At 39.2% G+C, this 16,844-nt stretch overlaps 1 protein-coding gene across 1 annotated transcript; it reads right to left on the reverse strand.

Annotated features, from left to right (window-relative positions):
* Nucleotides 1-12,161: 12,161 nt before the first annotated feature.
* On the reverse strand, nucleotides 12,162-13,666 carry LOC121385033 (carboxylesterase 5A-like). Its single transcript, XM_041515569.1, has one exon. It carries the CDS (start codon nucleotides 13,638-13,640, stop codon nucleotides 12,162-12,164), a length of 1,479 nt encoding a protein of 492 aa, XP_041371503.1. The 5' UTR covers nucleotides 13,641-13,666.
* Between the last annotated feature and the right edge of the window lie 3,178 nt (nucleotides 13,667-16,844).

Below are 16,844 nucleotides of genomic sequence, written 5' to 3' on the forward strand. Positions count from 1 at the left end.
ACGAGTTAATGAGACAGGGTATGTGATAAACACACCTGATAGGGTTAGGAAACGTAGGTATTGTCACATCAATTTGCTAAAAGGTTATTTTGACAGACTACCGATAGTTCCAGAGAGACCGGTCCAAATTGAGAGACACTCAATTTCCTGTGATGACGTCAAGACTGCGGAGATCAAGTTGGCCAACGGCCAGATTCTAGCAGACTTGAACCCCCAGCGAGCAAAGCTGACTACATTGATACAAGACAATGTTTCCATTTGCCGGGACCTTCCAACGGTTACCAATACCTTAAGCCAAGATGTGCGCTTGGAACCCAACGCTACACCGATTCGACCGCATGCCTGTCGGAGAAGACGTGGAAAACGTGCGACGCTGAAAAAGAGGGAAACGAAGTTCCATTGGTCAGGTGAATGCGAGAAGTCATTCAACCGTCTCAAGCAGAGGCGCTACTCGTCTCCCGTGATGGCAGCACGAGACTACCGAATGCCGTTCAAGCTAGCTGTGGGTGCCAGTGACGTGGGTGCTGGAGCTGTGCTGTTCCCAGAAGACGAAGACGGACTGGACCATCCTAATGAAAGCCTCCAACCAGAGAGTTTTGAGATGGAGTCTTCTTCTGCAAGAATACCCAATTACCATTGGACATATCAAGGGCACATCCAATGTAATCGCTGATGCCCTGTCCCGAAGTTGAACGTTATGATAATGTGTTGACATTCCTTATTTCTGTTTTGTTTATATATATTTTATTTGTATACCAGGGACTCAGAGACTCAGTGTGATTACTGGTAGTCACCTTATTATTACCTGTGTTATAAATGTCCGTATGCGTCGGTTAACGCACCTTTTTGTTTTAATGTAGTATATTTCCCTATTCCTAGAGTAGAGGAAATATCCTTTTTGAGGTGGGGGTGTGTCACGGTACATGCTCTTAAATTTGTTTCGCCTGTGGCGATTTTAATTGTGTTAGAGGGCCGTGTGCAGTTTATTGCCCGTAGCCCAGGTGGGCAACTTGTTACGTAATACTTCGCACGTTCGGACATTCCAATACACACCCTCAGCCAGCTGCGGAGGCCATGTGGCGAGTAGTTACGTAATATCTCCGGTAGTGCTGTTTATGGCTAGGAGATTGCTCGCGGTTGGCGACAGCCAGACTGACGATAAGAGAGAAATATACCGACTCTAGTAAATGTAGAATATGAGATGATACGTGAGGTACCGCCTTGTTCCCCCAGGCCAATTCTGATTTTGGAATAAATAGCTAGGATTTAGAGATATCTAGGAGAACGAATTAGGACGGCTCGAGGGGATCACGAACGTAGTCCGTTAGGACTTGGTAAATATCATTTCTGCTCTGTGATAACCTTGATGTGATTGATGTGACTTTAAATATTTTAATACTGTATTATACCAATATTCTTTAGACTTTTTGTTCTAACATTATACGAGTATTTGGTAATATAAAGCTTAGCCAGTCATCCTAGAAGACCCTAGGTAAACTGTAGGTTATTGTCTTTATTGTGATAGGTACCAGTATTAATTTTGTGTTACAGATTACTGAAAGAGTAGTTAAGGGTTAATTAAAAATTAACCCGTTAGGAATAGAGCTGTAATTCCTTTATTAATTAAGTTCCCCTGCAAGCGTTTCTAAATTATCACACGTTACTGAACGAGTAGTAAGGGTTAATTAAAAATTAACCATTTAGGAATGGTGTTGTAATTCCTTTATTAATTAACTTCTCCTGTAAGCGTTTCTCAATTATCACACGTGTGGGTGTGGTGTAACGGTGAAGTGATTCGCATATTGTGTAACTAGACACCTAGAGATTAACTAATTAAGTGATCAGTTCTGGGTTGTTATTATTGCTGTTATTAATTTACTACTACGGCTGTACATTTGTCAGCGTAGGATAATACAGATTCCAAAGTGTATTGTGTTTTTGTTGTGTTTCTAGAGAACCTAGAGACGAGCCTAATAGATATACAGTTAGGAGAGATATTTTCATAATCGTGTTCTATTCAGTTACGGGAATTATAGAATCCCCGTGACAGTATGTGTGTATGTATGTATGTATTGATGTATATATTGATGTATGTATATATGTATGTATGTATGTATGTATGTATGTCGTGTTTTTCCTAGCTTGTTTTAGCATGGTGCAGCACCATGCCTCAATAGTCTAGCACCATCTTGCGTTAATCAGCACCATATCGACAAAATATCGACTTTGATTAACCCAAAATGTTGACTTTCATTAGTCAAAATATTGACTTTAATTAACGCAAAATATCGACTTTGATTAATGCAAATTATCAATTTTGATTAACACAAAATGTTGACTTTCATCTGTACAAAATATTGACTTTAATTAACGCAAAATATCGACTTTGATTAATACAAAATTTCGACTTTGATTAATACAACATATAGACTTTGATTAATGCAACAAATATAATTTTTATTATTAAATGCAACATATAGACTTCGATTAGTGCAAAATGTGGAGTTTGATTAACTCGGTGTCCTTCACAGACGTGAAAGTTATGCCCTGGACACCGTGACTGAACAATAAACAAACGGAAGCACGAAAATGAATAAAAAGAAAACATTAACGTCTGTGCCGATTTTAATATTACGTAATAAAACATTTCTGCTTCGTCATTTGGAAAGCGCTTTCGGTTTTATTACTCAATAATTCTGATCCACCTGCAGTGCTTTTGTATAACTGTCGTAATTGGTATTTTATGTGTTCACCGCCTCCTGTGTATGTTTATAGAGTTAGAGACATAAGCTAGCAGTCTATTGTGTTTAAAATCTGCCTCCTGTTTATATATATATATATATATATATATATATATATATATATATATATATATATATATATATATATATATATACATATACATACATACATACATACATACATACATACATACATACATACACACACACACATGTACTCTGTAAATATATCTATCGCTCTCTTTTTCTTATACTTTATTTTTATCTACCTTTCTCCCTCTCACTCCTCTCTCTCTCTCTCTCTCTCTCTCTCTCTCTCTCTCTCTCTCTCTCTCTCTCTCTCTCTCTCTCTATATATATATATATATATATACTATATATATATATCTCTCCCTCTCTCTCCCTCTCTCTCTCTCTCTCTCTCTCTCTCTCTCTCTCTCTCTCTCTCTCTCTCTCTCTCTCTCTCTCTCTCTCTCTCTCTCTCTCTCTCTCTCTCTCCTCTCTCTATCTCTCTCTCTCTCCCCCTCTCTCTCTCTGTCTCCCTCTTCTCTCTCTCTCTCTCTCTCTCTCTCTCTCTCTCTCTCTCTCTCTCTCTCTCTCTCTCTCTCTCTCTCTCTCTCTCTCTCTCTCTCTCTCTCTCTCTCTCTCTCTCTTTCTATCTCTATCTCTCTCTCTCTCTCTCTCTCTCTCTCTCTCTCTCCCCCCTCTCTCTCTCTCTCTCTCTCTCTCTCTCTCTCTCTCTCTCTCTCTCTCTCTCTCTCTCTCTCTCTCTCTCTCTCTCTCTCTCTCTCTCTCTCTCTCTCTCTCTCTCCATGTCTCGTTCATTCCTCAGGTCGCCGTATGGTCTCACAAGTGATGAAGAGATTTAAAGTTGCACTAACGCAGTTCGTTGACAGCGAAAACACACGGTCTTATTAAAACTCTAGTTATTTTTGTATTTTGTATTACCAACACTGAAGCCTTTGCTTTCCGTCCAGTTAGGCATTTCACTATGAATAGCTATATAGTGTAGATCGTCTCACCGCAAATAATAGACTGGCGTGACACAATTACGAGATAACTGCTTATCTGGCTGTTTGTACGCTTCGCGCGACGTGAATTCCTCGTACTTATCTCAAGGTATTCGCCCCTAGACAGGTGTGTTTCAAACCAGGTCGAAAAAAGTAAAGTTTGTTTTATTTAACGACGCCGCTAGAGCACATTGATTTTTTATCTTATCATCGGCTATTGGACGTCAAACATATGGTCATTCTGACACTGTTTTTAGAGGAAACCCGCTGTCGCCACATAGGCTACTCTTTTTACGACAGGCAGCAAGGGATCTTTTATTTGCGCTTCCCACAGGCAGGATAGCACAAACCATGGCCTTTGTTGAACCAGTTATGGATCACTGGTCGGTGCAAGTGGTTTACACCTACCCATTGAGCCTTGCGGAGCACTCACTCAGGGTTTGGAGTCGGTATCTCGATTAAAAATCCCATGCCTCGACTGGGATCCGAACCCAGTACCTACCAGCCTGTAGACCGATGGCCTGCCACGACGCCACCGAGGCCGGTCAAAACCAGGTCGAGGCCCAGAGCATATTAAGAGGGTACGTGAGCTATTTTATTATTACTATTATTACTATTCATGTTACAATAAGTGTTACATTTTTTCTCTTGTTTTTTTTTTTTGTGTTTTTTTTTTTAAAGGGGCTGTTTTAAGTTTGTGGTAATTTTTGTTTTGTAAAACAAAAGTGTAGTTTTTTGTTTCGTCTGTGAATTTTGTTTTTATTTCTATTCTTTTTGTCTTCTGTTGTCTTTTGTTGTTGTTGTTGATTTTGTTGTTGTTATTGGTGTTGGTGTTATAGTTGTTGTTACTGATGTTGTTGTCATTGTTGTTGTTGTTTTTTGTTGTTATTGATGTTGTTGTCATTGTGGTTTTGTTGTTGTCATTGTTGTCATTGTTATTTTTGTTGTTGTTGTTATTGATGTTGTTCTTGTTGATGTTGTTATTGTTGGTGTTATTGATGTTGTTGTTGTTGTTTGTTGATGTGGGCTATACACCGTTGCTGGGACTCGAACCTATGGCACCGAATCGCCCGCAAATTGCGAGACTAACCACGATGCGCTCTGAGCATCACGAGCGAGCACTCAACCGACTGAGCTAAATCACACCCCTTTGACGACGACCACAACAACAACAACAACAACAGACTTTATTGGTCAAAACACGGCCTTTGATATACTTATAGTGATGCTCTGGCTGGAACGAGAAATAGCCCGATGTGTCCACCGACGGGGATTGATCCCAGTTATCCAGGTTCAGATACAGGATTTATTTGGGATGGGAGGGGTAGTACAACGATGGTGGCGGTGACCGTGCTAGAAATCCCGGAGTAATTTTGAAAATGGAACGTTCATCAATTTAGGTAACGGTAACGTAATGACATTAGTTTTGGCAAACACTTGACAAAACAGCACAAAACAGAACAGAACTTTTTTTGATCACATAAACTGATATATGAGAAAATAACTACTGACGTGTGTGTGTGTGGGTGTGTGTAGCGAGTATGTGTGTAGCTTGTATGTGTATGTGTGTGTGTGTATGTGTGTGTGTATATATGTATGTATGTATGTATATATGTATTGATGTATGAATATCTATATATTGCATGACTGTTACATAGATAGATATTAACGCACTGGCGCAGGGGATAATTAAATCCTTTCTGGCCTCATAAATTGTCCCATGCCGTTGCTGGGACTCAAACCTATGGCACCGAATCGCCCGCAAATTGCGAGACTAACCACGATGTGCTCTGAGCTATCGAAGCATCCATAAAAAGGATGTTGTTTAACTCAACCACATGCATGGGGCCTGCAATCTACGCGGTCGATCCCGCTTACGTACATGAAACAGTGGGCAGACCTGGCACTGGCTAGTATGTATTGATGTATGAATATCTATATATTGTATGTATGTCGAGGTTGACTTTTACATACATAGATATTAACGCACTGGCGCAGGGGATAATTAAATCCTTTCTGGCCTCACAAATTGTCCCATGCCGTTGCTGGGACTCGAACCTATGGCACCGAATCGCCCGCAAATTGCGAGACTAACCACGATGCGCTCTGAGCATCACGAGCGAGCACTCAACCGACTGAGCTAAATCACACCCCTTTGACGACGACCACAACAACAACAACAACAACAACAACATACTTTATTGGTCAAAGACCTGGTGTACAGAATGAAAGACGGCATCACAAAACGGATTAACAACGAACGCGGGTAACACGAAATGTATATTACAATTGAACCCCTCCCACAATGAAAAGCTAGCAACGACCTTCAAAGTAAGTACATAGTAGATGTCTGTTTACCATCAAATATCAACCATGACATGTTTATACCTACCTGCCAAGGGCGGACCTAGAAAATATTTGAGAGAGGGCACCAAGGGCAAAAGGGTACACGGACCAACTTATTGAAAAGAATACTTCAATGGAAGGAAGGACAGAAATGTTTTATTTATCGACGCACTCAACACATTTTATTTACGGTTATATGGCGTAGGACATATGGTTAAGGACCACACAGATATTGAGAGATGAAATTCGCTGTCGCCATTTCATGGGCTACTCTTTTCAATTAGCAGCAAGGGATATTTTATGTGCATCATCCCACAGACAGGATAACACATACCACGGCCTTTGATATAGCAGTCGTGGTGCACTCAGCTGGAACGAGAAATAGTCCGATGGGCCCACTGACAGGGATCGATCCCAGACCGATCGTGCTTCAAGCGAGCGCTTGACCACTGGGCTACGTTCCGCCCACTACATTGGGTTAATTATCGTTCCAGCTAAGTGCACCACGACTGGTACATCAAAGGTCGTGGTATGTGCTATCCCGTCTGTGGCATGTAATTTTGAAAATGGAAAGTTCATCAATTTAGGTAACGGTAACGTAATGACATTAGTTTTGGCAAACACTTGACAAAACAGCACAAAACAGAACAGAACTTTATTTGATCACATAAACTGATATATGAGAAAATAACTACTGACGTGTGTGTGTGTGGGTGTGTGTAGCGAGTATGTGTGTATGTGTGTAGCGAGTATGGGTGTATGTGTGTAGCTTGTATGTGTATATGTGTGTGTGTATATATGTATGTATGAATGTATATATGTACGTATGTATGTATGTTTCATGTATGTATGTATGTGTGTTTGTTTGTATATGTGTGTGTGCGTGCGTGCGTGTGTGTTTGTGTGTGTGTGCGTGTGTGTTTGTGTGTGTGTGTCTATAGTGTGTATATGTGTGTAACGTATATGTGTATAACGTATATGTGTGTATATGTATGTGTGTAGGCCTATATGTATGTGTGTATGTATGCGTGCGTGTGTGTGTGTGTGTGTGTATGTATGTGTGTACGTGTATAGCGTGTATGCGTGTTTGTGTTTGTGTGTGTGTGCGTGCGTGTGTGTGTGTGTGCGTGCGTGTGTGTGTTTATAACGTGTGTGCGCGTATCTAGCCCCTTAAATCTACCCTTGCAACCTCTTCGTCATACAACAAAGCGACGTACTAAGCTGTGTTCCTATGGAATGTCAGTATTATTACAATGTATATAGATTACCTTTACAAACCTCCAAGACAAAAAGTAAACCACAAGGATTAATCTACTCGTGTGTAACACACCAAGGGTGTATACCACCAAATCAAATCCCATAGACGACAATAGTAACATATGTGGCTAAAGCTCCTACCTGGAATGTATCAATCGACATAAACGCCACGGATATAAATACTACCAACCCTCACCCTTAAAGTGAATCAGAATAAAAATGGGGGTCAAGCTGCTCATTTCTGACATAACGGTTAGTGTCTATGACTACCCTAGTTACGCAAACTATTTGAGTACTTTTTTTACAGGTACTCCATAGATGTTTCAAGCACAAGGCTACTTGACACAGTGATACTAGATGAAATAAAATTGCATAAATGTTTTTGCCCAGATGAAAGTAATTTTGTTTTCAACCAACACACTCACATTTATCACCAGTCGAAGGACTTGTGGTGTTAACTTCCTTATCAAATGTTTTGTGCACCTCGAATTTTGACCCAGCCGGAAGTTATTTGGTTTAGTACTACCTATAAAACATGTATTTATTACAGCAGATTTTCCTCAAAATGCATTTAGTAACCAATATTATTATAATTTTTAACACATGCGATTCTGCATTCATTCATTTCTATTTACTTTTGTGCTTGTATCGAATTAAGATTCAAGCACGCTGTCCCGGGAACACACCTCAGTTATCTGGTCTGTCTGACCAGGATAGTTGGTTAGTCGTTAAGTTGTTAGTGAGAAAGAAAAAGGTGTAGTGGTCTTACACCTACCCAATGAATCGTTTTTTAAACTCGCTCTGGGTGGGAGCCGGTACCGGAGAGAGAGAGAGAGAGAGAGAGAGAGAGAGAGAGAGAGAGAGAGAGAGAGAGAGAGAGAGAGAGAGAGAGAGAGAGAGAGAGAGAGAGGAGTGAGAGGGAGAAAGGTAGATAAAAATAAAGTATAAGAAAAAGAGAGCGATAGATATATTTACAGAGTACATGTGTGTGTGTGTGTGTGTGTGTATGTATGTATGTATGTTTGTATATGTGTATGTATATATATATATATGTGTGTATATATATATATATATATATACTGTAAATCATGTAATTAATACGTCATGATATTATTGCGTCCGTACATGAGTGAACAAAAATGCGTATTTTTATTAATGCGTCGGGCAAAAGTCCACATCACATAAAAACCACAGTTGTGTTGTTATTATACTGTTTGTGCTTCATCTTTCATGTTAAAAGAAGTCAGTAGTTGTTTTGACAGCTACTACATAACCTGAAGCTAATCGCATGGTGGGTCGACCAGGAAGCCCTAATTACTTAAAGTAGTGTAATTAGTATAACTACACCTTATTGTTAAGGGTATGCCTCGTACTTTTGTGTGGTGATTGCTTCTAATTAATCCACCAGTAGGAATAAAACGTAAACGGGTCGCTATTGCAGGGCACAATATTTCACGCGAACGCAGACGTATTATTCTAACAAATGTTTTAGACTGATTTTATACACTTGATGCGCAGCACAGGAATAGACGTTAACAAATGCGATATATTGCAACAGTGACAACTTGCGACCAGTCTAACTTAAATGCCATGTATAGAGTCGAGCCGAATGGTTTGAAGAAATATGCACGGATTGTTGGTTGCGGTTATATAATTTTCTACTGTTTCATTTTTAAAAGAATATATTTAGTAATAAAATTTGTTGATTATAATTTTACAAATGTTCAAAACAGTTTAAATGTATACAGTAATCCAGAAGTGTAAGAAAATTTGAAAAATACTCACATCGCAAAATGAGTTTTTTTAAAACAAAACATTTGGTTCAACACTGTATTATATAACCGCTATGATATTCCAGGAAAGTGAAAATAGAATGGCAACATCGAAACGAAAGAAAGATTCTTGAAGTATTCACAAAATGACATTTAACAAAAATTGTTTTTGTATTTTGTTTCATCTTTATATTATAAAAGTTGTATTTTATTTAGAAGTATTATAGTAAAATCCTGCACATTTTTTATATTGGGAATGAGACTAAACACAATGCGTCAAGTTATTATTGCGTCGATGTGTTCGCCGCATTTTTCGCATTAATTACTTGCTCGCATTAATTTCATGATTTACAGTATATATATATATATATATATATATATATATATATATATATATATATATATATATATATATATATATATATATATAAACAGGAGGCAGATTTTAAACACAATAGACTGCTAGCTTATGTCTCTAACTCTATAAACATACACAGGAGGCGGTGAACACATACAATACCAGTTACGACAGTTATACAAAAGCATTGCAGGTGGATCAGAATTATTGAGTAATAAAACTGAAAGTTTCATCTGTGCAAAAAATGTATGTAATTTTATTTCATCTAGTACCACTGTCTCAAGTAAACGTGCTTGAAACATGTATGGGGTACTTGTGAATAAAACTTTTAAAAAGATTTTGTGCGGAACTTGGGTAATCATAAACGCTGCCCGATATGTCTGAAATGAGCATTTTTTTCTGATTCGCTTTAAGGGTGAGGGGAGGTAGTATTTATATCCGTGGTGTATATGTCGATTGATACACTACAGGTAGAAAGAAAGAAAAAGAAAGAAATGTTTTATTTAACGACGCACTCAACACATTTTATTTACGGTTATATGGCGTCAGACATATGGTTAAGGACCACACAGATTTTGAGAGGAAATCCGCTGTCGCCACTACATGGGCTACTCTTCCGATTAGCAGCAAGGGATCTTATATTTGCGCTTCCCACAGGCAGGATAGCACAAATCATGGCCTTTGTTGAACCAGTTATGGATCACTGGTCAGTGCCTTTGAGCCTTGCGGAGCACTCACTCAGGGTTTGGAGTCGGTATCTGGATTAAAAATCACATGCCTCGACTGGGATCCGAACCTACCAGCCTGTAGACCGATGGCCTGCCACGACGCCACCGAGGCCGGTACTACAGGTAGAAGTTGTAGCCACATATGTTACTTTTGTCGTCTATGGGATAGTATCACTATCACTATTTCAGAGGAGTTATGACCCTCGCTCCTCATCACTCCCGTGAGCGTAGTTCAAGGAGAATAATTGTTAGCTTCTCAAGATCTGTATTTCAGCACAGCACTACATCTTCCTCATCTAATGACTGTCACTCTAGGTGTTTTCTGGATGTGATGCAACCCATCTCGTCCCTACAAGCTGTGCACCCCAACGGCCTTAACGAGGCCACACACGTGGACATATAGATAGGACTTTAAACTTTTAAGACCTTCGTTCAAAATATTATGTCGAAATTACTTTCTTTTTAAATATTATTAAATAGTCCGATCCTCTCTTCTTTCTCTTATTTATTTTTGGACTGTCCTTCTAAAATGCTTCAAATTATATAAATATTCGGCCGAGCAGTCAATTTGTTTTTAGGGTTTTTAACTTTTTATTTTATTATTTTAAATTCTGTTAATTTTTTCACTAATTGCTATTTCCTAAATTCTGCCCATTGTTAACTGTAACCCCCACCCCACCCCTTCTGTTAAGGACCCAGTCACTAGCGAAGTCAGAGATTGTGCCCGGGAGAGACGTGCTTGAACCTTAATTGGATATAGGCACGTTAATATGTTATCCAATCCAATCCAATCCAATTGTTAGCTCCCTTTAGGTATGACTATACCAAATAAAATCCCATAGGCGACCATGTTAACGTAAAAATTATACCTGGCTGAAAAGATCTAATTTAAATGATAGCACACTATGTTTTTGCTTATTACACACAATTCATTTAAATTCATGAAATGAAAATTTAAAACTGTTATGATAACCGTAACCAATGATAAGCATTATGATAACCTATTACTTACTACATACAAATAACAGGCGTAATAAATTAAAAAAAAATTGCCTTTTATAGATGAAAAAAATAATTTAAATTTTTTCCATCTAAAAAAGGCATAAAAACTCTCGCACGGTTGAAAGACTATATGAAATTGATTGCTACTGACTGCATTACACACGTTGTGTTAGCCAGACCGAGCGGTATATAACATTTAGTTAAATATCTTAAAATATCAGTGAAATAAAAGTGTTATCAATCACTCAGTGACGATAACACATTTTTGAGTGAAAATGTCACTATTTCATCACTGTAGAAAATTTTATCTTCACTGCAAGAATGCCGGAACTATTCTGCTGCTGGCATTTTAAAAATTTAGGTAAACTGCCAAAAGTTATATAATAAATAGAAAATTTCATGTTTTTTGTCAAATGTGATTTATATCTCATCTCGTGAAGATTGCAATCATATCACACTCGTCGAGCAAGCGCGACTCGTGAGATATGATTATCATTTGATACTATTTAATAGTAAAAGTTTGTCAGTGTTAAGAAATCTGTCTCAATTTGTAAGAATCATTTAAAAAACTTCTTAAAATTTAAATACCATGTTGCAGGAAACTACCATATCCCTCGGGTGTTACATTATTAATAGTTTTTCTATGTCTGACAAATATTTTGTTCATCATGTCATGTAATATGACCAATGAAGTAATAAGTGTTTGTTTGTTTGATACAAACCAACCAACCAACCACTCACTCACTCACTCACTCACTCACTCACTCACTCACTCACCCCACGTCGTCTGACATCAATCAATCAATCAATCAATCAACCAACCAACCAACCAACCAACCAACCATTCATTCATTCATTCATTCATTCATTCATTCATTCATTTAATCAATCAATCAACCAACCAATCAATTAATATTATCTTATCTTCAGAAAGAGAAGAAACCCGCTTACCCTGTCCTGGCAAAGTCTCCCCAGGTTTTCATCCAATCCGCTGACAGCCTCTTCTCATCGTTTGTTCCGTTCTTCAAAATATAACCGAAGATGAACTGAAGTTCCTCGGTGTGGCCCGCCCCCACGTACTTAGGGAAACGAGCGTTCGATGGCCTGTGCGTGAACTTGTACAGGAAAACAGTTCCTTTATTAGAGTAATAGTGCGCGTTCTTCATCATCATGCTTAGTATCACCTCCCCTAAAGCAGACAAGTAGGCTTTTCGAAACGCACTTGGAGTTACCTCCCTTGGGAAATATTTTGCAGAGATTACTGCCCTTAGCGCACTTTTAGCGGCGTCCGGTATCGGCTTGGTAAGTGCATACGGAACAGCATTGCTTATATATTTTTCGAAATCCGTCTTGTTGAGTCCATCACCTTTGTAAAAGTTAGGAATTTTGGCGGCAACGCTTGACCCTTCGTCGCTGTTTCCGCCCATAATGTAGTCCACTGGGACATAGTTGCCTTGTCTGAGTAGTTCGATGGGATCAGCAGGCAGGAAGTGCCCGTCGACAGTCGCCGTGAACTTGCCGGAAGTGTGGGCGTCGTGTTTGAGAAGTTCCGAGAATGGAACCTTTCTCAGACAAGCCACGACCTTCTTTGAATCAAAAGCTGTCCCTCTAGGCAGACATTTGACCATCATGGCGAGAGGCTTCACTCTCCTCAGAGTGTTCGTGTTGAGCAGCGCCGGCGATTTTATAGTACCCGCTTGAGATATCGCTCGCTTAAACAGCCCACGAGACATTGGACTCATAATATGCAGTCCGACGCTATAAGCTCCGGCCGCATGTCCCAAGAGCGTCACCCGAGTTTTGTCTCCTCCGAAGTTTTCTATGTTGTCTTGTGTCCACTGCAGCGCCATTCTCTGGTCCAGAAGTCCCCAGTTGCCTGACGCCGCCGAGTCTTCCGTTGCTAGGAAACCCAGAACTCCGAGACGGTAGTTGATGGAAACAACCACCACGTTGGCGTATCTGGCTAAGATGGAATAGTCCCAGAGGGTTCCTGATCCCATCTGGAAACCTCCGCCGTGCAGGAAGAAAATAACGGCCAAAGAATCGGACTTCATAGGCTGTTTCTTTGTTGGAGTGTACACATTCAAATACAGGCAATCTTCGCTAATTTCCTCGATCGCAAAGCCCGACCCCAATGCCATCTTAACCATTTCCTTTTTTTGAGGACAGGAAGGTTTCGCGTGGGTTGCGTTCAGGACTCCAGTCGCCTTCCAGGTGTCGGGTGATTCCGGAGGCTTGAACCTCCGCATCGCTGTAGGAGGTTTCGCGTACGGAATACCCATAGACAGGTACACGTCTTGGCCATCGACATCTTTTTTAAATCCCGCAACTTGGCCTTTGGTTGTTTCTGCTATTGGTTTGTTACACAGAACGCAGACTATAAACATCGCATTTAAGATGACTGCTGACTTGAGTACTGCACACATCTTGGTGATTTCTGGCCAGGTGGGATACTAATACACGCCTTTGTCTAAATTGTTGCTGTATGTCGACTCGTCTTTGGAAGTGCTTGTTCTAAATAAAAGAAGAAAAATGAAGAATCGAATATAGCTAAAAACAAATAATAATCAAAATTAATATCTGATAATTTCCTGGATTAAAAGTGCAAATGAGAGTTAATCAACTTAATCATGGTATGCATTGTTTATTTTGGACAATGTCGATGTTTTTATTTGCACGAGTGTCTATTTGCTGTCAATAAAAACATCGATAGTGTGCAAATTAAACCATGTATACCACCAGTAAAAGTATGTTTTGTTTAATGACACCACTAGAGACCACGAGTAAGTTTATGCGGTAACTGACTTGTACCACACCCCTAAGTAACGTTGCATGACGCGATAAGGAAGTTTGTCCCATTGAAATAGGATTGAAAAAGTGTGCGGTGATATAGATTTACCGTTTACTTTTGTCAATGGAAAAACAAGGGTGGTACAAAGATAATTGATTTGCTCAGTGCAAGTACTCATAATACAGAATACGCTTCCCATGTTTATGGAATGAATGAATGAATGAATGTTTAACGATACCCCAGCACACAAAAATACACATCAGTTATTCGGTGTCAAATAAATGTAAGTATATGAATATAATTATTTACATTAAAAATAATTTTAAAATGTGTATTATTATGTAATAACGGTGTAAAGAGGAGTAGGAAAATCCCATTTCTATAGACTAAGATGCCTCGACCAGAAGCGGTCAGGCCCTTTATAAGGGCCCTATGGGCAACCTAGGGAGACACCACAGCATCGTAAAGGTCTAAAATTAACGAGCTACTCTCGATTCACTAATATCAAAACCTATATTAGCTCGGCCATTTACCTTTCGACCGACCGTTCAAAATTGCGCCAAATTCCCTCAATCAAAATTGCGCACCTTTTTCTCTTTGGCATTTAACTACTCCATTCAAATTCCATAGCACCACCACCACCCCCACCCGCCTGCTACCGATTTGATCGGGCTGCTGGTGCTCCCTTGCACCTGCCAGTGTAGGCGGTTCCTCCTCTCCCCTCCCCCACATTTCCTGTCATGGACGGAGGAGCCGGCCAAGGCCGGCTCTTGTGCCCACGACAGGCGTGCGCTACAACAGCTTGTTCTGAGTGTGCACATAAAACCCTATGACATGACATGACATGACATGTTTAAATATGTTCTATGGATCATTGATCTGAAATAAAAATCTATTATTATTATTATTATTATTATTATTATTATTATAACACTATTTTGTTACAGCTTGGACGAATTAGATTATATTAAATGTTTAACGACATCCCAGCACGTAGTTTGGAAGGTTACCGATCTCTGTTATATGTAAACAGAGAATATTGATATATTGGTTAAACATAATTCGTAACAAGGATTCTCTTATCTATAAAATGTATAGAATGCTAAGTGTAAAAACATCAGATACCAAACATTTTGTAATTTTGACTCTTAGAGGAAACCCGCTACATTTACTAAATGTTTGACATCCAACTGCCGATGATTAATAAATCAACGATCTGTAAAGGTGTCGTTAAACATAACAAACTTCAAAGGCGTGTGAGTAGACGTTTTTTTTTTTTTTTTTGGGGGGGGGGGGGGGGGGGGGGGGGGGGGGGTAAACTAGTATTTTTGTTAATCAGCGGTTATCAGTGTGTTCGCTTGATGCGTGGTCGGTCTGAGATCGATACCCGTCGGTAGACCCATTGGGCTATTTCTCATTCCAGCCCATTGGGTTTTCTCTCTAAGACAATATGTCAGAATTACAAAATGTTTGACATCGAGTAGCCAATGATTAATAAATCAATGTACTCTATCAAATAGACTAGATCACGAAACAATAAACTGCTACTTCTCAGACGCACGTGCGTTTTTAAAAATATAAAAAAATGAATTTTTTTGCTTGGTATTAGAAACACCAGGATGACCAGAAACACTTCGGTTGTACGGAGATGGATAATCTAAACAATAAAATATAAGTAATGTTTGATTTCAGTGATTATAAACGGCTCTAATAGTAAAAAAATATGCTGTAGTGTTTAAAAACCATGGTCTGTCTTTTAAATTCCGTAGATACCGTCAACTAAGCTACGTCTAGGTGCCTTTTTAGATGCAGTAAAATTCAGGTGGTGTATAAATATTGGGTTTGATGCGCGTCGGTCTGGAATCGATCCCGTCGGTGGGCCCATTGGGCTATTTCTCATTCCAGCCAGTGCACCACGACTGGTATATCAAAGGCCATGGTATGTGCTATCCTGTCTGTGAGATGGTGCATATAAAAGATCCCGTGCTACTAATGAAAAAACAAATGTAGCGGGTTTCCTCTCTAAGATTATATGTAAAAAATTACCAAATGTTTGACATCCATTAGCCGATGATTAATAATCAATGTGCTCTAATTGTGTCGTTAAATAAAACAAACTTGAACTTTGAACTTTTAATTAAGTTCCAGGTGTATATGCAACATGAGTGAAGAAAGAATGCTACAGTAAAAGGACCACGTAAATTAAAGGGACAGATATTTTTCACCTAGACCCTAGTTTCAACCCATAACAATGGACACTAAGTTTGGTTAATTTACAAACCTGTAACAAATTTGGATACAGTAGCGTCTGTGAGGTTGAAATACCCTTAAAATAGATTAAAACGTGATTCAATAATCATTACTTCTCAGACGCACGTGCGTTTTTAAAAATATGAAAAATGCATCATGTGGTATTATAAACACCAGGATGATCAAAAACACTAAACAATAAAATATAAGTAGTAATGTTTGATTTCAGTGATCATAAACGGCTCTAATAGTAAAATATATAACTTAGTGTTTAAAAACTTGGGTATGTCCCTTTAATTATTTCAGTCAGTTATAATCTTTGTTGCGGCTTGTTTTCGGCCTGTGCATTGTAACCTCCACATTTGAACGACGAAACTGTAATACGCGATCAGGGCCGTATTTCTGCACAATGCAGAGTCGAATGGCCATTTTGGCAAAATAGCGGTTCATTCCACGAATCTCTATCTAGTGCTTCGTCTATAGGAGGACAGCCACTCCTGGGGAAATCGTTTACGGGACATTTACACCGCCAAAAGAGGACTGCCATTACCAGAATAATTTAGGTCTCACTACACAGTTCACTTCCGGG

Source organism: Gigantopelta aegis, chromosome 11 (assembly GCF_016097555.1).
Source record: "Gigantopelta aegis isolate Gae_Host chromosome 11, Gae_host_genome, whole genome shotgun sequence".
Lineage (NCBI taxonomy): Eukaryota > Metazoa > Mollusca > Gastropoda > Neomphalida > Peltospiridae > Gigantopelta > Gigantopelta aegis.

Coding starts and splice junctions, on each gene's coding strand:
- LOC121385033 (XM_041515569.1), bottom strand. CDS start 13,640: ATGTGTGCAGTACTCAAGTCAGCAGTCATCTTAAATGCGATGTTTATA.